The sequence below is a fragment of the Rhyacophila brunnea genome, unplaced genomic scaffold (genome assembly GCF_057557595.1).
Source record: "Rhyacophila brunnea isolate RB1 unplaced genomic scaffold, BYU_Rbru_1.0 scaffold_18, whole genome shotgun sequence".
Lineage (NCBI taxonomy): Eukaryota > Metazoa > Arthropoda > Insecta > Trichoptera > Rhyacophilidae > Rhyacophila > Rhyacophila brunnea.
In genome coordinates, this window is record NW_028232837.1 from 34,887,704 (window position 1) to 34,913,153 (window position 25,450).

A 25,450-nucleotide genomic window follows, 5' to 3' on the forward strand; every position below is an offset into this window, starting at 1 on the left:
GTTTTAATTACCTGTCAATATTATTGTAAATATTCCAAGAAAATTAAGTATGTCACTCTATTCTAAATTTGTGTGAATAATTTTATTGTTGTATACTACTAAAACAAAAACAAAGTAGGTATTCACCCTTATCATTAATTCTCATTAAGGGATTTCTTCAGTAGCATCAGATGACGGAAATAAATAACCTTTTTTAGGCCTCCACATAGTTAAATTGAGGTTATATTATTAACTGTCTTTTTTTTACCAGGAATGCTTTTTAGCCATTTGTCTAAACCCTTTGGATACTTGCTCTGACGATAAAACAACACACAACTTTAATGAATTAGACTTCACACACAATGTCAGAGATATTTCATCGTTTTATTTATGCCTTATTATGTTATAATATTATTATATTTTGTTTTTATTTATATTTAATTAACTTACAGGTAAACCTGGATCTCCCCGTTCTCCCTTGGAACCTGGTTCACCTTGTGCTCCCTAAAATATACGGACATGTTCATTTAAAATATCTGACACTTACTTACAATTTAAAAAAATTCTTACTGTAAATAAAACTGAAATTTAAAAGTATGTTGTCAAAACATGTAGGTAGGTAGGTACTTAGAAAAAAAAAATTGTATGTATATTTAATATTGTGATTTTAAATTCATATAACCTTACATTATATTATTAAATTTATTAGGTGTTGTTTCCTAGGTCATGAAGCCCAATTACAGTGGTGACAAAACTTCCAGGTTTGAGGAATTCACATTTTTTAATATTATGTAATTATATTGTGACCTCACTGGGAATCGAACCCAGAGTCCCCAGGAGAGGAGGCCTGGGAGAACCCAAAGGCCAGCGCCTTACGCACTGGACTATGAATGCCGCTTATTAATTAAATGTGGCTGTTAGTTTCAAAGTTGGCGACGTCTGTATTCTGCCATTTTGAGATAATCGCAAAAAACCGTCAAGCATATTTTTTTCCGACCATGTCTGATCCTAAAAGGATCATATGGGCCTCCACAGAGTAGAGGTTTGTATTAACAGATTTTGTTTTTTACGAGAAATGGATGTCAGCCACTTGCTCAACCTAGTAGGTCCATACCCTGACTCACACACAAATTGAAAAACAATAATATGTGTACTTGCCAGGCCCAGGATTCGAACCTGGGACCCACGGCGTTATAGTCCAACGCTTAAGCCGCGTGGCCACCGTGGAAGCATATTTAGGACTGCAAATAAAATAGTATCATTCTGCAAACATATTAGTAGGTACCTTAGCAATTATAAAAAGCGATATAAAATTTCTATAACGTCATTAAATTTAATAAAAAAATCATGGGAAACGGTGGATAATTCATATACACGACTTTGCAATCAATCTCAGGCTTAATTCCATTTAAGTAACGCAAGGAGCTGGAGTTTATTTTTTATGATATACTTATGATGGTAAAGTGCTTTCAGAATCCTAATCCAGAAAAATATCAAAAAAAGTAGAAATGGACATTATCGATTTTGAAACTATAACCTCAAATAATATACCAATTTATTAATTAATAATTTATTTTTTATTGGTTTTAATGTTAAATGTGGATCTCGGTCACCTACATTTTTTTATGAAGGATGGTTATTGGCCATTTCTGTGCTCTGCATACAAACAATATATAAAATCGAAGGATTCCAACCAACAATTTATGGATTTAGAGGCAAGTATTTTGTCCGCTATTACGTACGGTACAATGTGGTATTATAATATTTCATCTTGCCATCATTTTTTCTATATTAATTTTGATATTATGTGTAATGCGCGCCGGCTAGACGGCAGCGACTTGCCTGCGCGTTGTAGTTTGTCCAAACTACTTTTACAGAGCTTTTCAGTTTGCGTAAGTTACAGTTTTCCCGTCCATATACACGGGCTTCCCGATACAAACCGGTTTGCGCAGGTAAGCTTGTGGTAAAGCATGAGCATTTAGCCGGCGCTTAAAACACAAAATTTTACAAATAATTAAATATCATCCACGACTTACCTTCATACCGTCTAACCCAGGTGGGCCCTGCGGGAAAAAAAATAATATAAGGAATAAACACAACATTTAAAAATGATTTGACTCAAGAATTTTTATAATAATAAATATAACCGTGGGCGTACAGGCAGAAGTCACTAACTCCAAATACACAGTTCTGAGATAATCAATGTTTTGCGTTTTTTTTTTTAAAATGGTTGTAAAATCTTTATTTTTTGAGTTCTTCATTACTTTTATTTTTTTATATGTTCAATAATCTTAAATCGGGACTTATGCCAGTCAAGCAGTATTACTTTTTCTATATAATGACATTAAAATCTCAATTTCGTCAAAACTGGAGTTAGTGACTTCTGCCTGTACGCCCACGATAATATATTTTACTTTATGATTTCATTTTAGAATAAAAGTACTATTTAAAACTGTTCTTTATAAAAAATTTATAGCAAGATTTTATGTTGTCAAAATTGTTAAAATAATGATTTGATAAATGTTTTTAGCAACAAAACTAAAGGGTGAATAATATATAATGTGAAGTCTATACCTATTCCTTATTTGTGCAAGCTAGTGTGTGAAGTATTTTGATGTTTCTTTGTCAATAAATTATCTAATTTTAGTTAGTGAAATAATGTCTGCACATCTATTCTATACACAAGACTGCTATAGGCCGCTATCGAGAGTGGTTTTTCATTTTTTGTATCGAAGTATTAGCACTTATTGTAATAATTACCATAAGTTAGTTGTAATTGTTACACTAAGTGCTATGATTTAACAGCACCTCTCTTAGCTGTGATAAATTTTGGAGTGAGATAGACAGTTTTGACTGTTTAGATGGCTTATTGTAATTGTTACAATAAACGCTAATACTTTGATACAAAAAATGATAAACTACCCTCGATATCTGCCGATAGCGGCCTATAGCAGACTTCTGTATAGAATAGATGCGCAGAAATACAAGGTTTTTAAAATTAATTTCACACTCTCGGTGCTAAAAATTACAAGTGAATTACAATGATATTATGAATTTGCACTAATTTATGTTTGTATAATTTTCTATTTCACTAATTAAAAATAGACGTCATTTATGTCGACTCTAGTATGAAATGATTTCCCTGATAGTGAAAAAGTATTGTGATGTATATTAAGATCTCAATAATTAATCGGTTCAACTATTTTCAACCTCAAAAATAAAGTGATATCATTTTAATTTAGTTATTAAAACAAAATATTCATAAATGACGGGTGAATATTGTCTTTTTCACAAGTTTATATGTAAAATATGTAAGTGTGAAAGAGATAAGATGAACCCGAATATTATGATATCTTTCATTTCAGTAACCAAAGTGAAATGTTATCCAAATTATAATTACAATGTGTCCAGATTGTAGAAGAATCTGATTTTATAAAAGAATATTATGATTTCTAGTGTAATTGTATTAAAAAAATGTGAGTTATAACAAAATTAACTTACGCATATAATATTGATGGGTTTTGAATATGTATGTTAGCATGTCAAACAAAAATAACAGGATATATTCATGGAAGAGTAAACATTGATGATGAGACAATGCAATAAAAAATCAACAAGTCCAGGCACACACTCAGAATATGATGACGGATGATAGATGGTCATGAGACTATGTGAGATTATAATGCAAAAATGGAAACATCTAGAAGGATTCATGGAATTCTAAATTGGTATATCACCATTTCCCATTTTAAATTAAGCATATACCTTAATAAAGAATAATTTCAACAAACTTACGACGAACGGTTATTAACCATTCTTTCTCCTAATTAATTTATCCAAGATAAGAGTTATCAGTCAGCAGTAAAATTCAAATCCGCAATCTACAAGGGAGAAACTTTCTAAGGTATGTTTTCTTTTAGAATTATTAATAACCATATCCTTGCTTTTTCGTACAAGGTGGTTATTAGTAATTTTGAACAATCACAAACACCCAGGCTTTGAGAAAAACACATAAATATTGTGTCCTCGCCGGGAATCGAACCCAGAATTCTCGGGTGGAAGGCCAGCGCCTTACGCACTGCACCACGAGAGCCGCCCTCTAAGGTATGTTATGTTCATCCATATATGATATCACTTTCTAATCAAAGAGGGGATCTAATATAATGTGATGAATTGCGATGGTGGGGTCGAGGGGGTTCTAAATGTGACGTTATTTAGACGGGGTAATATATTATTTAGTTAGGTAGGGGGGTTCAAAAGGTATCCAAAAACGTGTGACGTCATTGATGATACATGATTACAATTAATATCATATGCCATATAATATCAATTTCGCGGTATGTTTTGATGATTTACCCAAAATACATTCGTAATATGCAATGGTTGTTAGATTTGAAACCATAATATTTTGTTAATACTTTCATGCCAGACTATTTCTCTAATAATCGTTCATTTGGAGCAAATATTCTGATCTTCACAGTTATATTTGACCTATATAGGTAATAAATATCTAAATACATTCATTTATTTTATGTTGCTCTAAAGAAACACACATTTACTTAATAAATCCACTTCTAAAGAATTCTAACGGAGGCAACATTAATTTATTTTTAACGATAGTTAGGTATTGCGTCATTAATATAGGGGACTTTTTCCATTTTTACAGTGATGAGACGTGACTGATTTCATGCACTAGAAACAATCAGACTTTAGCATGTTTAGGAATTCTATAAACATAAAGTTGTCATTGTTATGTCACATGCAAGATACGGGAATCATTTAAGTATTTTTTGTATAATTGAAGTTTGCCAAGTTGATCAAATAGTCGACCACATTAAATATATCTTTATTATTACATAGTTTATGAGAAGCTCGACCGCTTGGTAAAATAAATATTTGAGCTTTTACAAATCTGATTATTAAAAAAAATATCATAATCCTTAACTGGTAAAGTATATTTTTTCACTTGAAATGGAGTGTCGTACTGTTACAGACCCAATCATGAAATTTAAATAGCATTACAAGTATTTTAAATAGTAATACATCTAAAACAATAAAAAGAAATATATTTTTACAATTAGAAAAAATGTTATAAACTGAACATTTGTTAAAGGCTAATCAAAATTTTTTATCTTACTGCCATATTAATAATTGTGATGATACTAAAGATTGATGATAAATTAAAAGGATTTCAAGGTAAGTATACATTTTTATTTTCTAGAAAAACTTGATGAAATAAAAAAATATTTAAATAAATTATGAATTAGGTATTCAAAACTATCTCCCTTGCCTTTTCGAGAAATTTTATCGACCTACATTTCAATGGTTGAAATAATCCTAAAAAAAGGAATTCTCATTTTTTATAACAGTTTTGTCTAAATTGTAAGTTTTTCTTTGAATTCAAAAGACTTTTATTTTCATTTTAATGTTTTTAGAAGCGTATTCATCGATTAAAATACTTTTATATGTAAATTGCACGTTTTGTAATACTGTCACTAGATTATAATACTTCACCACATCATAAAATGTAATTAAAAATGTGTAAGTAACAAAATAATATATAATATTTATTTAAACAATTTGTATTAAAAATGGTTTAACTTATTCCTTGATCAACCATGCGATAAAAAAATATATGATATTTCATTAAAACTTGATCATTAGATTTATTATAATTTAGAATACGTAAATAAATTCATTGATGTTATTAAATATTAATTAATAATGATAACTATATAATATATGTTAGAATTAGAAATGTTTGAAGGAGTGTTAAGGGGTAATGCATAAAATAAAGAGGGATATTTACAATGGAATACAAAAAAAGCTTTGCATTCCAGCTAGAAAGAAAAAAATTCATTTCATTGTTTTAATATAGCACGTGCACTTGCACACATTTATTAAAAAAAAAAAACAATATGTACTTATAAATGTTCATATTTACCCACATCTAAAGTAGTTTACATTGATTTATTGTATAATGATAATAATATTATATAATACATGGTTTTTTGTTGAGTAAAAAAATTATTTGTGTTAAGGCGGGGTTTAGTCTGGATATTCATAGGTTGTGTTTTAAGCTAGTATCGGACGTGATCATTATCCACAATACAACTCGATCATGAGCACATTCTGCTTTTATTGAATCCATTTTATAAAAAAAAAAAACTATTAATTCACTCAGTCGCATCATATGCTAGTAACGTAGTTTAAAAAAATATATTATGAAATGTGATCATACTACAGTTTCTCAAATCTTGCAATCAAACTAGATGCAGTTATCCTCATTTCCCATCCTATCTTGAGTTTTGAGTGATATTTGATTTTTACTATAGCAACCACCAAAAACTCAGCTTACTAGACATAAGTTATCATAAATAGAATCAGGATTTGCTGAAGTTTAGCACTCTAATTTTGTTTTTAATGAACTGTCACAAGATAGCTCGATCATTATTATCTTCGTCCACTAATGTATAGTTAGATGGTGAATGGTTTTCCTTGAATGGGTCTTGAATTTATAAGAACATCTCCATTATTATCTTCTTGAAAGTATTTTCAAGACTAAAAGGTGATTAGTCATTATGCAGACAGCAGCTGGGAAATGAAGTCATAACCAATTTTGAATCAGTGGGTAATGTCGACTAGAAGGCAGAATTGGTACACTGTATTGAAATTTTCTATTGAGTATACCTGGAATTATTATAATTCACGATGCTTACATTTTTGAACCTCTACGCAAGTGTATAATATTTGCATTTTCATTTGACAGGACACACACCTTTTGAACTATTTAATGTTTCAACCGTGAATGTACTCAGCTAAAAAAAAACCACTTCATATGAAATTTATAGTTTAAACACTTATTATGAAATGTATATATCGAATAGTGACCCGCCCAATACCTGATCCATATCCTGACAGATGATATTGATCTTGACCCACAAATGCTCCAGTGAAACCCCGGCTTTAGATTTACATAAATATAGCATAAAATCATGTCTGTTTGAAATTTTTATTTAGAAGCATTTCGATGCTCTGAATAGAATTATTATATAATAGAAAAGTATACTTAGTAAGATACAATAGTTACAATTTGGGTTGTTTTATTATAGATAAATTATTGAGAGCCAAAGTGAATAAATAAATTTAAATAATTATCAATAATTAAAGTTCTTTTGTCAATATTATTATCAAATTACACATTGACTATCTGTACGTTATGTAGTAAATCATGTGTTTATTTTCACCAACAACTTGTTGAATAAATTTAATAAATTATTGCAAATTTTAAAAAAAATTACTGTTTAAATTGTTAAAAATATTTTTTTTTCAGTAACACTATCTTTTCAGTGCCACTTCATTTGATTTTTTTATGAATTTCGATAAATTAATAAAGAATTACTTTTAAAAATACCTAAATATCTTGCTATTTACAAAAAAAAATGTGGGAAGTATGCGAAATACTAAAATTGTAGGCCCAAATTATTATGAAAACTCTCACAAAATTAACGCCAATAGATACAAAATTTGAAGTATTTACAATAATTAGTAGGTATATGTAATTTATTGTTCATTAATAAAATTAAAGGATAAGTATTGAATAAATGTTAATCTCATTATCCAATGATTAAAAAAACATATAAGGTATCTGCGTATCTAAGATAATATAATTTATTGTTAATATTCTCAGAATATTACATTGTAGCCAATCAGCTATTTATAGAAAATACTATTTCCTGTGTCCGTTCAAAAAGTGTCACGTAATACACGTTGGACAAATTAAAAATAAACAATGTTTTTGACAGAAAAATTATCTTGCTTTAAAAAAAGGATTATGTAAGTATATAATAATATAGCATAATAATATAATTACTTGAGGTATTGATAATAATCAGTTCAAATATTTTCAATTAAATATTTTTCCATTATATTTGAGGCTAATGTGTGGTGTTTCAAATATTGTATCAGGCATATTATTATAATTAAATTAATCCTAACTTAATAATTATTAGTAACCTAACCTAGAATAATTTATAAGCTATTACAGTATTACTTACAATGGATGGACAGGATTTATTTATTATTACTTAATTTTAATACATTTTTTTTGTAAACTTTATCATGTTAAACACAGATGTCAATACTAGGGAAGTGTATCACGGACAAATTATATTGCTGAATAATAATAATATTGTTAAATTTACAATATTTGCTGTGGAATAAATTAGGCATTATTAATTTAAAGTTATCAATGAAAACTACGATATAATTTATGAAATTAGTACCTACATTAATTTTATGTAGTCACATGTTTGTGTCAAAAATTAATTTGGTATTTTATTTGGAACAATTCTATTTTACAAAAAAGGTAATAATAATTTATATTATACTACAGATTGATTTATTGCTCGATAGCTCTTTCGGTTGTCACACCATTATCAAGACTTACCGGACAGAATTTAGACTCGAGTAATTCCAAGGTTATAGATTCCGTAATATTAATATAGTAATTTTGGAGACCGTATTAAGATATTTTTTTTTCTTTTGACCATGTATGATCCTAATAGGATCATATGGGCCTCCATAGAGTGGAGGTTTGTATTAACCCAATGCTTACGGGCCGCACGAAATTGTGTTTTTGCTAATTGCTTTTCAAATGCAAATTAACACGTTAATTACAAAATTAATTAAAAGGGCCCGTAAGCATTGGGTTAACAGATTTTGTTTTTACGAGGAAAAGATATCAGTCACTTGCTCAACCTATTAGGTCCATACTTTGTATCATACACAAATTGAAAAACAATATTTGTACTTGCCAAAGCCAGGATTCGAACCTGGGACCCACTACGCTATAGGCCGATGCTTAAGCCACGCGGCCATCGTGGGAGATAATTTACTTTACTTTAAAATAGATTGGTTATAATTGTTTTTTTAAAGAATTTTATTGCTAGACTTCGTCTACTTGTTTTGTTCTTTCGGTATCTACATATCGTTTATCTTTGTACTAATAATAATGGTGGGAAAATCAATATAAAAATCGGCTTTTAAACAATCTGTAGAGTTAAATAGAGTTTATATTAACATTTTTGAAAAAAATGTCACCAATTCACCAAAACCATTTGTTTTTAAAATAAACATACTTTGGTTTTCAAATAAAATGATATCTATGCGCCTATTTTTACATGATATTTTTGCCAAACAAAGGCAGAAACCGAAAAACTAGCAGACTAATGTTTAGAAATGATATTTAATTTATATTATTATAATGCTTTAGAAGAAGATAGTTATTATTAATATTAAATTTACCGTCAAGTTTTGAGTCAAAATTTAAAATAAATAATTTATGAAAAGTGTTAGGCTAATCTTAAAAATTAATTTTTCAAATATACATTGCCAAATACTCATAAATATTGTTTTTGTTTATTAAATAGATTTTATACAGATTAATCTAATATAAATTTATAAGGTAAGTACCTATACAATAATAATTATAAATATAATACAAAATAGATGGATGGATGGCTAAATCCAATAAATAATACTTGTAATAGAAGTTTCAAAGTAATGTTAGACCGTTTTTTTTCAATACAATATGAAATTGTAATTCGAAATTTGGCTTATAATGTACAATGGACAAAAATTACTATTTTATCGTTTGATTGACATACATTGTATCAAGAGACTCATGATTTTTTAAAATGTAATAATATGTCGGTTGGAATATGAAAAAATCTTCACGTGTATGTGATATGTCATTCAAAATAATATTATACGGTATTTTTTTTTAAATTTTATAAATAAATTACTAACATCATGGTGTTATAACATTTAAAATGAGAATTAAAACTAAGGGCCAAATAAAGGTCTTATATACTAGGTACCTTTGCAGGCACTTGAGAATATAAATCTTTCTAATCGTTATCCAAACTGTAGTGTTCAATTAATAAACAAAAATTCTGCTGCAAATCGCAATAAGAAATGAAAAGTATTGATACAATATGAACCTAGAGGTTTATTGACAAAATTGTACGTACAAAGCCAGATTAAGCCTTTGGACGCTACAGCCCAGGGCCTCCTTTTAATTTTTATATTCTTCATATAAATTTTTCCCATAGTGCATAAATCGATAATCAATGAATAGACTTCGATAAATTTCATCAAATTAGAGATAAAAACAAAGGATTATATGTACTTTGGTAAGTATCTACATTTCGTTACCTTACTTTGAAAAGGTTCTAATTGCACTTGACCATGTTTTGTGCTATGAGCATTTGAAATTTGGAATGGTCATATTTTCAATTTAAAAAGACATGTAGTTAGAACTCCGGCATACTGCTAATTCCCATATTTGACAATAGATGACTCTGAAATGAACGTATATGATAGAATATGGCTAATGGAACCTTTTCACACCAAAAAGTCATTTTAGGCCAAAATGTCAGTTAGAACCTTTTCAAAGTAAGGTAACGATTTCACAATTCCATAATATTAGTTTATTTCATTGATGTTTTAAATAAATCTTGGTGAAAAGCTGATTGTATAAATAACATTTTATTTTTGATGCTTATTCCCTATTTGAAAATGTTTCCCTATTTGAGGCTTCACAATACCTGTAACCCAACGCCTACACGGTTTTCTTACGGTTTGTGAACATCAAATAGACATCCAACTACATTCAGCAAAGGACGCTGATTATTGAAACTGACTGAAAATGTCATATATTTATAATACAGATTAGATAGACCTTTATTCAACCACACACATTGGAACAAAAATGTATGTACTTTGGTTATGGTACGATACTGAGGTTATTATAAATGGTAATCAATATTTTATTCTGTAAGCAAGTTAATAGAAAGTTTAGTGCTACTAAGGACACCTGGTTGGGAAATATCATAATAAGTATCGAAGCTTGATAACATAATTATAAATAAAATAAAATTAATAACAGAAAACAAGAATTAAAATTGTTAATTAAAATCGTTATAGCTTCGAGAGAATTTATGAAACAATATTCCAATGATAAAAGTTATTATAAAATAAAATCATTCAGAAACGCCCATTTTATAAAAGATTTTTTGTAAAACTGTCATTCAATTAAAAAATAAATAATAAAACTGTGTAATTGCATGTTTCATAATTCTAAAACTAGATGTCCTTAGTAGCTTTTAGAATGACACAGGTATGTTGTACACAAATTTCCTGCATTGTAGATGTGCTCAAAATAATTACAGTTTTATGATAAAAAAACTTCACCATGTCATTAACAGATGGGCAGTATTAATTGTATAATAAAAATGTCAGTTGTTTATGCGGTATCACTTAAAAAATATAGTGTATCTCTTCCATACTAGTTTACAACGACATAAGTATTCTCGCTCGGCGGCAAGTTAGTTTTTCTGTCCATAGCGCGACCTCCTTCCGCCTCCCTGGATTAAGGATTATCCCATTCAATTCTTTACTTGGTTTATGGAAACTTGACAGTCAAAGTAAAAGGATACATCTGATCTTTAATGGTATTACAGAAAACATGACCTAAATAAATTCACTTCATTGATTTTCCTTTCCTTGTTTATGTAAAATTACCGTCAAAGATATTCCTTACAATATTATAATTTAATATTGTTATATTTTATTACGAATAATAGACATCTATGTGTGGAAAAATTTATTATATCAAGGTATAAATCCAGTGGCCAAAAGATGTATAAAAATAGCTAAAATGTCCGGTCAATCTCATCACTTACAACAATTACTAACATATTATTATGTTTTTATTAAAAATTAGTAATACTCTTTACACCTATGATGTAGGACGACTATGTTATAATATATTTTATTATAATGGCAAATATTGATATTTAAAAAAAAAAATCGAATTTGATGAAAATTAGCGATTTGAATTCATCGTTGTGGGCACTCAAAACACCATTTTGAAGTAATAAAAAAAACAAAAGTCGTAATAATAAAATTCAAACAGAACATTAGTGTTATTTTTTATACTAGCAAAAATAAAAAAAAAATGAAGAAAGTACTTTTATTTATTTGCTCAGTATTTTTTATAATGTTTGGTCTTTATTTTTTAAAAGTATGGTCAATATTAAGTATTTGTAATAAATGGCCTATTCGAATGATAAATGGTCTGTATAAATATCATTTAAAACAGCATGTTTACCGATAGTTAATATACTGACCGTTACATATAAATACTGGCCATATATTTGTAAAAATACTGACCAAATTAATACAAGCAAAAAAGTAACGTAGGTTTATGATTTAACACTTAACATTCAACAAACCACAATTATTAATAATAATAGTAATGTAATGATTAATTTACAATCATAATAATAATATTAAGGACTGATGCTGAAATGTACATTTAAAAAAATACATTAATATAAATAAAAAAAAAACGGGGAGCAGAATGTTTTATTGGACACGATTGGTGGCGAGCGAATTGCTTACCGTTGCTCCTTGCTTCCCGAATTCCCCCATTCTCCCCAGTTCCCCTCTCAAGCCCATGGGACCCTGTAACAACCACAATAAAGTGCATGAACGTATGTTCCACGCACATTTTATTGACTGGCCTCTCTCTCCTCTCCCGTCCCACACTAGCTTCAAAGGGATTATCATCGAGCATGACCTTGTAACCCGCGTTAATTCTGTGAAGTTGTTAGTTCTAACTCTAAAGGAAATATACTGCATTAATCTCTTGTGTGGATAAATCCTTTGGAATGATACATTGCGGAGCATTTGCACTGGTATTATTAAATACGCTGATATAACAAGTAAGATAATCATATCTGAATAATGCTCATAAAAAAATTATACTTTTATTACATATTTTTTCTGTGATCTTTGCGTTGTCTAAAGAATTTTTCTTGAATGTACATAAAAACCAAACAAACATTGCACTTTTTCAATGTATGGAACAAAATTTGACAGAATTTATGAGAATTTTCAAAATTTTTTAGAAAAATTATGAAATCTTATGATAGATTCATTTCAGCATACAATTTCCTTTTTACTTTTTACCACTAGAATTTTTTAAAACTTTTCATTATCATTACCTACTCGAAACCAAATTTTAAAAAAAATCTGGATAAATATTATCAAAATTACATTTTATGTTCAAATTGCATTAATTAAAGTCAATATTATGTTGCAGTGTACATACGCAAATATTTGTACCATAGGGTGTTTAAATAATATATTATTACAAAATAGGTACCTACTTTCTAATATGGAGTTAATATTTTGTAAACTGAATGCTATTTTTGAAGTTGGATAAAAATCAAAATGAACACTTTTAGTACGTAGATACTAAAAAAGATTCTAAAACTTAGGATAAAAAGTGTGATTGATATGGAATGTGCATGTTGGGTATAGTACAGAAGACAGAAAAACTAACCATAATGTGTCAATTAACCCAAATGATTATGGACCCAAATTATTATTCAGATACTTGAAAATTTGTGGTAATTTCCGTGTACGACTGGTAAAAAACAGCCAACGGCGGTTTCGGTTGCTTTGAAAGATTGTAAATTAATGTTATGTAACTAACATTGATAGGTTCACTGAACCTTAGTGTTAACAATATTTACATTTTAGTAACAAACACGTAATTAGCCCATATAGCAGTTTAGTCTGTGTTTTATTAAAAAAGTAAATTAAATAAAGCAAATCTTTCATCGAAGCAGGATTATTAAAATGCCAACACAAGAGATTAAAAACAGCGTTAAGATCGTTAGACACATTGGATCTCTATAGATTGTTATGATGTAAATTGTATGTAAGATGTTGATCATGAAATCAAACATGTTATTGGAGAATTATTAAATTGTTATTACAAATCAATTTTAATTTACCGGTAATCCCATCGGACCAGGGTCGCCTTTCGTTCCTTTGTCGCCCTGGAAATTAAATAAAAATTTACTGTCATGTGAAAAAATTTTAACTGATTTGTTTTTATAAATGAACAGGGGGTGCAGTCCCCTACAGATTTTTCAATCATGATTCTGCAAGTTAGTTTTATTGTTCTGTAAAAATAATGTGGTAGATCCTGTAATTTTGCAAAAAATAATGCTTGATGCAACAGTTTTTTTTAGAACTGTACATAAACAAAATTTCTTCAAGCTACAATATCTATCGTTATAATAATAAAAATATATAAACAGAGATAGTAAAGTTATTTCTCGGAAGCTGGATCAGTTAATTGTAATAAACTAATAAAATATATGAAAGTTTAATGACATTTACTTAATGTCTCTTTCTTTTTTTATTAGAATTAAGAATTATATTGAAACTAGTCCTGAAATCTCAAAAATTTGAGGATTGGGAGAATCTTAGGATTTAATGATGCTAGAATGGGAAACCCTATTGTGTACAATCATTAATTTATAAACTATTTTTGATTTATGGTTACTTCTTTAACTCTGTGACATTTGTTTTACCAAGTGTGTGAATGGATAATTTTTCAATAAACTAAAAATTTAAGTAAATATTTTACTTCTTACAAATAGTGTGAAGTACTTATTATTATGAATAGTTGAAATAAACAGAATGTAAGCTGATATAATAGATATAGATTTATTTTACTTTAACCCAATGCTTACGGGCCGCATAAAATTGTGTTTTTGCTAATTGCTTTTCAAATGCAAATTAACACGTTAATTACAAAATTAATTAAAAGGGCCCGTAAGCATTGGGTTAATAAATATTATAATATGAATCAGAGTTGATCTTCTGTGATAGAAATGAAGTTACATTTCTCAAAATATATTGTTTTCGACGTAATAATAAATAATATCAGCAACATCCTACATTATCTCCTTTGGCTCCATTGCTGCCTCTATCCCCTTTGATTCCTGGAGGACCTTGCAGACCAGGCATACCGACTGCCCCTGGAGGTCCTGGTGGGCCAATAAGCTGAAACATATCACCAAAATTTTAGTTATTTTGTAATAACTGACTAATAATTCACTACTTTAATGGCCCACATGCTCAGCGTACGTCAAAATGGAGCTTTTATGGTATTTTTAGAGCATAATCCTAGGAGGTTCTTTAAACGTTGTAGATAATCTATTTATATAATGTTGAAGCCTTATTATCCTTTATATTTATTTTAAACATTTGATGTACATAAAATAGTATTCTTTTAAACCTCTCGCTCTAATATTTAAAAAATATATAAAGAATAATAAGGCTTCAAAATTATGTAAATAGATTACCTACAACGTTTTAAGGAATGTCCAGGGTTATGCTCTGAAAATACCATAAAAGCTCCATTTTGACCTACGCTGAGCATGTGGGCCCTTAAATTAGGCAGTTTGAGTTACAATAATTATTGCAATGACTTACTGCAGGGGATATGTTTTGGACACGGTTGGGAAAGGTGAAATTTTGCGATTTACATAAAAACAGTTTAGAATATGAAAACACTTTTATTAGTGAACCAAACAAAATATATGTCATACATAAAATAAAAGTAATATAACTTTTCAATAAACTGAAAAAATAACAATATTTTTTTTGTATTGTAAACAAGAATCTACATAGTTTACCCTACTTGGCCTTACACTATTATGTATTGGGTGTATACATATGTGATTCTACTCTATATGATGATTCCTGGCAGGAACATGGCAAAATATGTCAAAATAAGTGTGGGACATTAAAAATCGATCGTGATAATATAACGAATTTGCAATCACCGGGGTAATTTCGATGAACAAACTAATCATTACAAATTTTTGAACTTTTTATGGATTATTATCATTATTGTCAGGCATATCAAGTCTAAGAGCCATTTCGCACGAGACACCGGTGTCTTTAGCCACTGTAAATACAAATAAATAAATAAAATATCTGAATGCGCGTTATAAATGAGCCGAACAGCAAAATGTGCATTTTTATACCATGTCCGATCCTAATAAGATCATAATATGGACCTCCTCATAGCGGAGGTTTGTATTAACAGATTTTTGTTTTTACGAGAAATGGATGTTAGCCACTTCGTCGCTGTAGGATTGGTTTCCCGAATAGACCAAATGTTCAGGAGACGAAAAACAAATTTCATAATCCTATATTTAAATACATGGAGATATTTAAATTGTTATTTTTACAGCATATGAATGATGTATTCATTACCATTACAAAGTAATTTAAAGAAAGGAATGGTTCTAGTCCAATTAGATACAAAAAAACATTCTGCATTAAAAGGTCGATTTCGACAAAAACGTATATTCGGGAAACCAATCCTATAGCGACGACTTGTTCAACCTATTAGGTCCATACTCTGACTCAAACACAAATTGAAAAACAATATGTGAACTTGCCAGATCCAGGATTCGAACCTGTTCGAACGTTATAGGACGACGCTTAAGCCGCTTGTTCCAACGAACATTCGATGGCCTGTTTCATTGTTTGCTACAAATACCAATATCTTATGGTCAAGTGCAGACATAACCACTAACCACAGTTATTTGCAGTTATCACATAATGCGGACTTTAATTTCTCATACTATTTAATCAGATATTTGCATACACTGCACTGCTGCGTCGAAAATGTGCGATTAGTTATGGTGTCATTGAACCTCACTACTTCTAATCTTCTCATATATGTATCCCATCCACGTCATAACACTTGCTCCAGTGGCAACTGGTGGGTACATTTATTCTTGAGTTGTATGCTATCATTTTTTATTCTATTTATATCTCTATGGTAACCTTACTGTTAAGCATAACAGTAAAGTTCATATCATATTGTCTTACAACAAAAAGTAAGACATAAAGAATAGATACTTACAACTTCTCCGCCCATGAACTCCATGCCAGTGCCGTCTCCCTGTAAATTCAACATTGGCTATAAGATTAAATGAAAAATAAAAAATTGCATTTAAATGGCAAAATTAAAAATATTTACCTGTACCCTTGGAATGAAGTAAGTATATAGATTTATTATTTTTTTTACAGATTTTTGAAACATTCTTTAACAATTTTATTATTATTTTACATAGCTGTAAATGTATGTTAATAATTTAACATGGCAGAAATACATTTTTTTTACTTTGACTATGATTACTTATACATTATAATATTTTAAATATATCATATATACAAAGTCGGTAACCTCACTTTTTCCATCATTTTGAGATAAACCCAAAAGAATATTAAGCACATTTTGGACTGCAAATATAATATTTATCAGAATTATTATATATTAATCAGAAAAAGCTAATTCTTTCTTTTTATTTCGACCATGTCCGATCCTAATAGGATCATATGGGCCTCCACAGAGTGGAGGTTTGTATTAACAGATTTTATTTTTTACGAGAAATGGATGTCAGCCACTTGCTCAACCTATTAGGGCCATACTCTGACTCATACACAAATTGAAAAACAATATGTGTACTTGCCAGACCCAGGATTCGAACCTGGGACCCTCGACACGACAAAATGTCTTAACATCATTAAAATTAATTGAAAACCATGTTTAAAATTAGTTGTACAATATGAAGAATAGCTAGGTACCGATGAATATAAACGTCTGCAAACATCTCTGGTTTAATTCTATGTAATTAACAAACGGAACTGAATTTGATATTATATTAATATACCTATATAATACCTATGATTGAAAAGTACTTAGAGAATCAGAATCAAGAAAAATATATTTAAAAAAAAAAATGGTGGTTACCGACTTTGAAACCAAAAGCCTCATAATGTATAATGCAATGTCATAGAACACAAAAAGCATGTTAAATAATAGTTTTTTTGAGTATGCAGCATTTTGGATGGTTAGAATAAAAATTAACAATATTAAATTATACTGATTGTTATAGTGCTTCAAAGTTTTTTTCCTTTCTCTTACCGGGATAATAAATTTCATTCTGTCGTGTGCTGACATTTTACGTTACCTACCATGTTAGTTTTGACAATATGAAAATATCTTATAATCGAAATGTTGTTTTTGGCAACATAAGTATATTGATATTTCATAATTGTTATTGTTATTTGCTGTTTTGTCAAAGATTCTATGAATATTCAAAATATAAAGTAGATGAAGTGTAAAATGAATAAATGAAGTATTCTGAAATATTAAATGTTTAATAATCTGGCAACGTGAGAATGGGACAAATAATTAAGAAGCACCATGTTATCAGTAAAGTTGTATTTCAATTTAAAAAAAATGGTGAAGTTTTATTAATTTACTTCCTAATACATACATACGAGGGTGGGTCAATAAGTCCTTAGAAAAGCCGACAGGTGGCGCGACTAGTACTGTAAGCGGTTTGTTTTCATGCAGCGGCACTACCGATTCGGTATGCTGCGAAGTTTCAATCAGATTGGTCGGGTTGTTGTGTGTTTCTCGTACATTTAAAAAAAAATTTGCTTGTGGAAAATGGAAAAATGGAAAATGGAGAAAATTGAGTTTAGAGCTGTTATTAAACATTTTAATATAAAAGGGTTAACAGCAAAGGAAATAAAAAATGAGTTGGATTTAGTTCACGGCATATCTGCTCCTTCACTTGCAACTATTTATAACTGGTTAAATGAATTTAAACGTGGTCGTACATCAACAAAGGATGAACCATGCTCAGGACGTCGTGTAGAGGTGACTACACCAGAAATGATCAATAAAATCCACGATATGGTGTTAAGTGACCGAAGATTAAAATTGAGTGAGATAATTGAGGTTACAGGGATCTCAAAAGGTAGCGTCATTTCTATTTTACATGACAAATTGGGCATGAAAAATATTTCTGCAAGATGGGTGCCGCGTTTGCTCACAGTCGACAATAAACGCAATAAGGTGGTGGCCTCTAAAGCCCTGTTGTCGCTCATGCAACGCAATCCGGATGGATTTTTTCGTCGCTTTGTGACTGTAGATGAAACATGGATACACCACTATACTCCCGAGACGAAAGAACAGTCAAAGCAGTGGATTGCGAAGGCAAACCATGTCCAAAGAAGGTGAAGACCGTAAAATCAGCTGGTAAGGTTATGGCTACTGTATTTTGGGATGCACGTGAAATTATTTTCGTTGACTATTTGGAAAAAGGAAAAACAATAACAGGGGATTATTATGCATCTTTATTGGACCAGCTAAAAAACAAAATTGAAGAAAAACGGCCTCATTTAAACAGGAAAAAAATCCTCTTTCATCAGGACAATGCCCGTGTTCACACATGTTTACGATCAATGGCTAAAATTGAAGAATTGAAGTTTGAATTGGTCGACCACCCACCGTATTCGCCAGATTTAGCCCCCAGTGACTTTTTCCTTTTCCCAAACATAAAAAAAATGGCTAAGTGGACAACGTTTTTTTTCAAATGAAGAAGTCATCGATCGGACAAATGCTTATTTTGAGGACCTTCCGAAAACTTATTTTTCTGTCGGTTTTAAAAAAATTGAGAAACGTCTAACCAAGTGTATTGAGCTCCAAGGAGATTATGTTGAGAAATAAAAAAAAAATACAAAAATAAAAACTGTTTTAATGCTTTTTTCTAAGGAATTATTGACCCACCCTCGTATCTATACTGGCATTGAGAAATGAGTGAAATTTTATTATATTCTTTAATATTATATTAGATCATTTTAGTGGGCTTTAAAACCAAAATTAAAATTGTGTGATGAATATGTATCAAGTGAATAAAATATGAGTGTTTGTTTTTATTTGTCATTTTAGTCAGTAAATTCTTACAAAATTATTAATGAAAGCATAAGCATTTTCTTAAAAAAAAAAATTGAAATGACAACAATTAAAACTACACAGTTATTTTGGATCACTTGACCTGTTGTTATTAAATTAATTGTATATTAAAAGTACTGTTTAGCAAGAAGGAGTAAAAAGTTACCTGTCTTCTTCTAAGTTTTTTGTATTTCTGCGTGATAGTCCAAAAAGCGGGAGCAGCCGAAAAAAAAGAACAAACGGATTGGGCATTAGGTACAAAATGATTCAAAGCATGCAAATAATTTCAAACCTAACAGATATACTGTATATAGAATACTTGAGCCGTCTAATTACAAAAAGCGACAAGTCCACAATTTAATATTTTCGGGAAACAACGTTTTTATGTTTCAAGCTTCAATTATTTGTTTTACCGTAAGATTATTTTTTCCGTTGCATTCTATGTCAAAATTAGAACCAAATGGCAATTTGTTTCAGCCGATAAACTCTTAAATGTAATAAATATAGACAAAATAAAATTGGACGTAGCGCTATTTGTATCTCACTTTTTAATTTACTCCGCATAAGGCACATATTTCCGTGGCACTGTCATGAGTTTACCAGATGCTACAACATGGGGGACGCCCTTTTCAATATTGAATGTTCCCATATTGGTTGACTAAAACACGCGCGAAATCAACCAAGCTTTAAATAATTTGAAACACGGACTTGGCGCTTTTTGTAATAAATCGAGACATAAAATATTTTTTTTCGTAGGGTTATGTCGCGTTTTGGAATTTAAAGATGAATACATATTGTGTAAAATTTTACAAAGAATACGTGCATATTTTTTTCTCGATTTTGACTAAATGTGGACTTATCGCTTTTTGGAATTAGAAGCCTCACTTGGTATTAGTTTATAATCGTAATACAAAAAAATGGATTAAAAATAATTATAATCTATGTCATAACTTTGGTAGATGTGTATGTATAAATAAAATATGAGAATAAATATTCAGCGTTGAATAAAAAAACATTTCATAGTAAGTTATTAGTGGGTGCAAGGATGTCAATAGTAAAATTTGTATTATTCCTGATGTCATCTATAAAATTATGCAAATTAAACTGATGGCCTAGATTAAATTTTATGTATGTGTCGCTGAGTTTCAAAACCCGCTATAACACTTTTTTGAAATAATTAAGATACATATATATCGATGAATTCGTTATTAAAATCTCTACATGAAAATTTTATCGCCTCTTTCAAAAGCCGTTACGATTAACTGACATTTATGAAACAAAATCAATGCGCATATCAATACCCGCTATAACACTACTGAAACATTCAAAAACCTTTTTTGTTCAAAAAGTTTTTATTGATTTTCTCAACATAATCATGTATCATCACCCTATTGGCATTTTTGTTAATTAGAATTGGTAAACATTAACCTGATCACTGACGGAGCCAAGTTAACTCGTCAAAGCATGTATGCCGCGTCAGGCCAAGGACGAGTTAACTCGTGCGTTCTTGTAAATGTCATAACTTCTGAATAAACTGTTTGTGTACATTTTCGAAATAATATTTACCATTTTTTACCAAGTTTTCACAAATATTTATCATTCTCTTCCTATTAAATTTATCCCTAAGTGTCCAACTAATAAAAATTGGTTGGCAGTGAAAGGGTAAAAGAAAATTATAGAATGACTTTTATAAAATTTTGGCTCATATTTTCATAATATAGGTATATATTCCATGTCTACTAAAATAGGATTATAATTTTACTCTTCCACTATTAAAAATATTATAGTGTTTATTATTCACTTTTAATGTGACAAAAAAACATTTAAAAAAAACAAATAATGGTAAAACAAACATATAATATTGTATTGATGTACTTACGGATTCTCCTTTCTCTCCCTTTTCTCCCCTTTCCCCAGGATAACCAGGAGGTCCGGGTAATCCAGGTGGACCCATCAGACCCGGAGGTCCAATATCGCCATAGTCGCCTTTTTCACCTTTAGGTCCGAGAGCCCCCTGCATTTCAAATCGTATGTTTTTATGCATTTATTAAAATGTAAATATTTTATTGCCCTGTGTCTACAATACTTAACAAAATTTATATAAAAAAGAATTAATGTAAGTATATAATCATTCCGATATACCTATTACATTGTTATGTAAAATTTATGATGTGAACTATTTTATCCTATATGGTAGGTAGGTATATTATATTTATTTCGTAACTGATAATTTGATTTTTATTTTGAATTAAAATTTAGAATTAACAGGGTTTTGCTATCTTTATCACATCAATGTACAACAATCTGTTTACCGGAAGCCCTGGTGGTCCCTGCGGACCTGGTTCTCCATTGTAGCCGTCCACACCATGAATTCCTCTAAGACCTATATCGCCCTTCTCGCCTGAAAATATACACCGATATTATTAGAAAACAAATGAAATACATGGCGTACTTCTTCTGAAATAAAACAGTTAATATTCTACTATTGAATCTCATGTTTCTCTTTTGTGTCCACCGTGGAGCAGTGGCTAGAAGTTTTACTTCTTATAATATGAGTCGGTGGTTTGAATCTTGCAGGTGGGTCAAACTCACATATTGTCAATAAATAAGTGGGTTAAGATCCAGAACATGGACACAATTGGTTAAGTGGCTGAAAAATATGCCTTGTATGTTATCTGGTCCGGAGCCGAAACCCCCCCCCCCCCCCCCTGTTGTGTGTATGCCTGCATAGGTGTTATATTTCAAATTAAGTAAAAAATATTATCTGGGTACAGAATATATATAACATTATAGTACAAGTCGGTTATGTGGAATACAGCGGCAAACACATTTTTAAAATACCTGATATACTGGATTAATTGTTAGTTTGGGTTAGTTTAGGTTAGGTTAGGTTAGGTTGGGTTTGGTTAGGTTAACCTAACAAATAATCCAGTATATCGGGTATTCTTAAAATGTGTTTGCCGATGTATTCCACATAACCGACTTGTACCAACATTATTTGTGATTGGTGGGCAATGGAAGGATCGTCATGCAATACAAAAAAATAAAATTAATATATAAGTAGTATTATTTAAATCAACTTTCTCTACTACAGTTTCTAAAACAAAAATAGGTTTCTATATCCTTCTAGTTGCAATATCTAAATGAATGAAAAATACAAATAAAATATAGCATAGTAAATTCTCAAAATTACTTGTCATTAATGTTACCAACATAATCCTCAGACTGTTCAATGACGTAATGACATGATGATGACAGACGTATTGAAAAAGAATAGTCACGTTTCGTGAATATTTTATTGGTAGTTTAATTTAGTTTATTTTGTTAGGTTTGATATTATAAATCTTTAACATGACATTGCTGTTAAAATTTGTAATGCTGATAGACAATATTAACCTTCCTTTTACGATGCTAATAAATTCCCTCCATTCCAGTGATGTATAAATATGTGTAATTTGATAGGTTGGGTAACCTAAGACGATATTACAGTAACGGAAGTGTTAAAAAGATTTTTATTGTAATACAATTAGCCAAACGTTAGTAAGTTCAATTGAAAATATTCTTAGTGGTATCATCCTTACTCCTTTGAATTAAAGGTATAATTAATTAATACTTACAAATTGCACGAAAATACTTTTTATAAAATTTTATAATGACCAATCAATTTTGAAAATTTGAATTATTAAAAATAAATTACCTTTTAGTAGACGACATCTATGTGCTTTTTACTGAACCAATGCCAGGATAATTTAGTAAGGCAGTGCGTCCAGAGATGGTAGTGTTTTTTAGTACTGTGGCATCTTACATTATTGGTGATTGGTGTAAAACACAAAAAATAAGCGGTGTGATAATGTTATGTATTAGTGAAACAAACAAGCTAAAAATTAAAACATACAAACACCATAAATTAAACAATAAAACAAAAATAATGGAAATATAAATTGTAACAAAATATTAAGGGCATTAATTACTTTACAATGCTTTGTCTACAGTCTACACTAATATAATATAATACACAAAAATATAATAGATTGGTAGTTGATTCTATACAATTTATTAGAAAATATTTGACATTATTAAATATTTTTAGTAATAAATTGTCAAGATTACAAAATATACCAGTAGCTTATGTTCTAATACTTATTATATTTTATATTAATAATATTATTGTTACAAAATATTATAGTAGTTATACCAATAGAGACTTATATCACTTTTACAATATTTCAGCATACTTTTGGCTTTCGAAGATAATAAACATGCCAATTGGATTTAATTTAGTAGGTAACTATGTAATGAATTAATGTTGTCCAAAAGGTGAAAAGTAAAATTTATAGTAAATATACAATTTTTTTTAAATACCTATCTAATACTTAATTTAAAAAAAATAAAAACAATTGGTATTAATAAATTGAAATAAATTTATAGCATGCAGTTCAAACCAAACTTCCATATTTTGTGTAGGTACATGCTTTGACATGCGAGGTATGAAATAAAAAATAATTTTTGGTATAGTTTTGGGTAATTTTAGGTTTAATAATATTCTTTGATTTTTTGATATCTTTTCTTAAAAGTAACAATCATAGGTACTTTGACATTTACAAAGATTAAAATATTTTATCCGGGCATTCCTTTTGATAGAATTAGATTGAACTAGAATTTTTTTCATTCTCAAGCTTGAAACGGCGACTTGGAAGAGTAACTCTTTGCAAAAACGATAAGAGAGAGAAGGATATATTTGACTGTTTCATTCAGCATACTCTGGTATTGAGTATATTTTACCCGCTTTCCACGTTTGCCTCTCGTGCCCTTCTCTCCAGCCGACCCTGGTGGGCCAGTTGGTCCTAAATCTCCCTTTTCGCCTCGTAATCCATCCGGCCCTGTATTTTATACTTATACAATAACTACTCCAGGGCTCGAAATGGAACGGAACGCACCGGAGCGCCGTTCCGGCTCGTGAAATTTGTAAAATTATCGCTCCGTCTCGTGGAAAAAATATGTTGACCGTCTGAGCTAGATAGGCCATAGAATAGAAAATCTGAGAAACTTATTTTTATAAAATACACATACGATTTGATGACTATGTAAATATCTTTTTTATTTGTTGAGCGCTCCGGTTCGTAAACTTTTCCAATTCGAGCGCTGAACTACTCCGCAAAACATTCTAGATAAAATATTTTTCTATTAACAAAAATATAAAGAAACTAATTTTTGATTATTTCAATTCGACTTTCATGTGTGGTATATTGTGCTACGAGTATATTAAAGAGAATTAATAAAATCATTGTCATCTTGATTAATATAATTAGTTATTTATATACCTAGACGATTAGAAAATAAGTTCATAGAATAACAAAAACATAGAATGGTGACGTCATATTAATTTTTTATTGTACCCAATGAAGTTAAAAAGGTTTATAAGAAAAAATGTCATATCAACAGGCAAACATATAAAAAACTACACTCACTACTGTCATATACTTAAATCTATTTTATAGCTTTTTTTGGTTCTTGTCTGTTTAGTGGAAGCAAGTGGCAAATAAATTTTGAAAATAGTTGATATACTGGATTATTTTTTAGGTTAGGTTAGCTTAGTTTAGGTTAGGTTATCATTCTTGAATTAATGAATTTTGCCGAAATCGGCTATGACAATTACCGCTGTTCCCGCCTGGCTTCCAGTAAACGGACTTGTACCCTTTTTTACACTAAATAATAATATGAAGGTTACTAAGCCATAAGGACCGTGACAAAGTTGCACATTTTTTAGTAGGGTGG

General features: G+C 29.7%; 1 protein-coding gene across 1 annotated transcript in view; it reads right to left on the minus strand.

The window, feature by feature from the left end:
* LOC147073472 (uncharacterized) overlaps positions 1-25,450 on the minus strand; it is a 68,308-nt gene that overhangs the window by 9,533 nt on the left and 33,325 nt on the right. Inside the window, exons 10-18 of the mRNA XM_085945371.1 lie at positions 21,988-22,076; positions 21,555-21,689; positions 19,842-19,868; positions 16,790-16,837; positions 14,806-14,910; positions 13,851-13,895; positions 12,448-12,510; positions 2,016-2,042; positions 430-483 (exon numbers count right to left, since the gene is read on the minus strand). Of these exons, the coding sequence (XP_085801497.1) occupies positions 430-483; positions 2,016-2,042; positions 12,448-12,510; positions 13,851-13,895; positions 14,806-14,910; positions 16,790-16,837; positions 19,842-19,868; positions 21,555-21,689; positions 21,988-22,076 (593 nt within the window). The remainder of the gene's footprint in view (positions 1-429; positions 484-2,015; positions 2,043-12,447; positions 12,511-13,850; positions 13,896-14,805; positions 14,911-16,789; positions 16,838-19,841; positions 19,869-21,554; positions 21,690-21,987; positions 22,077-25,450) is intronic.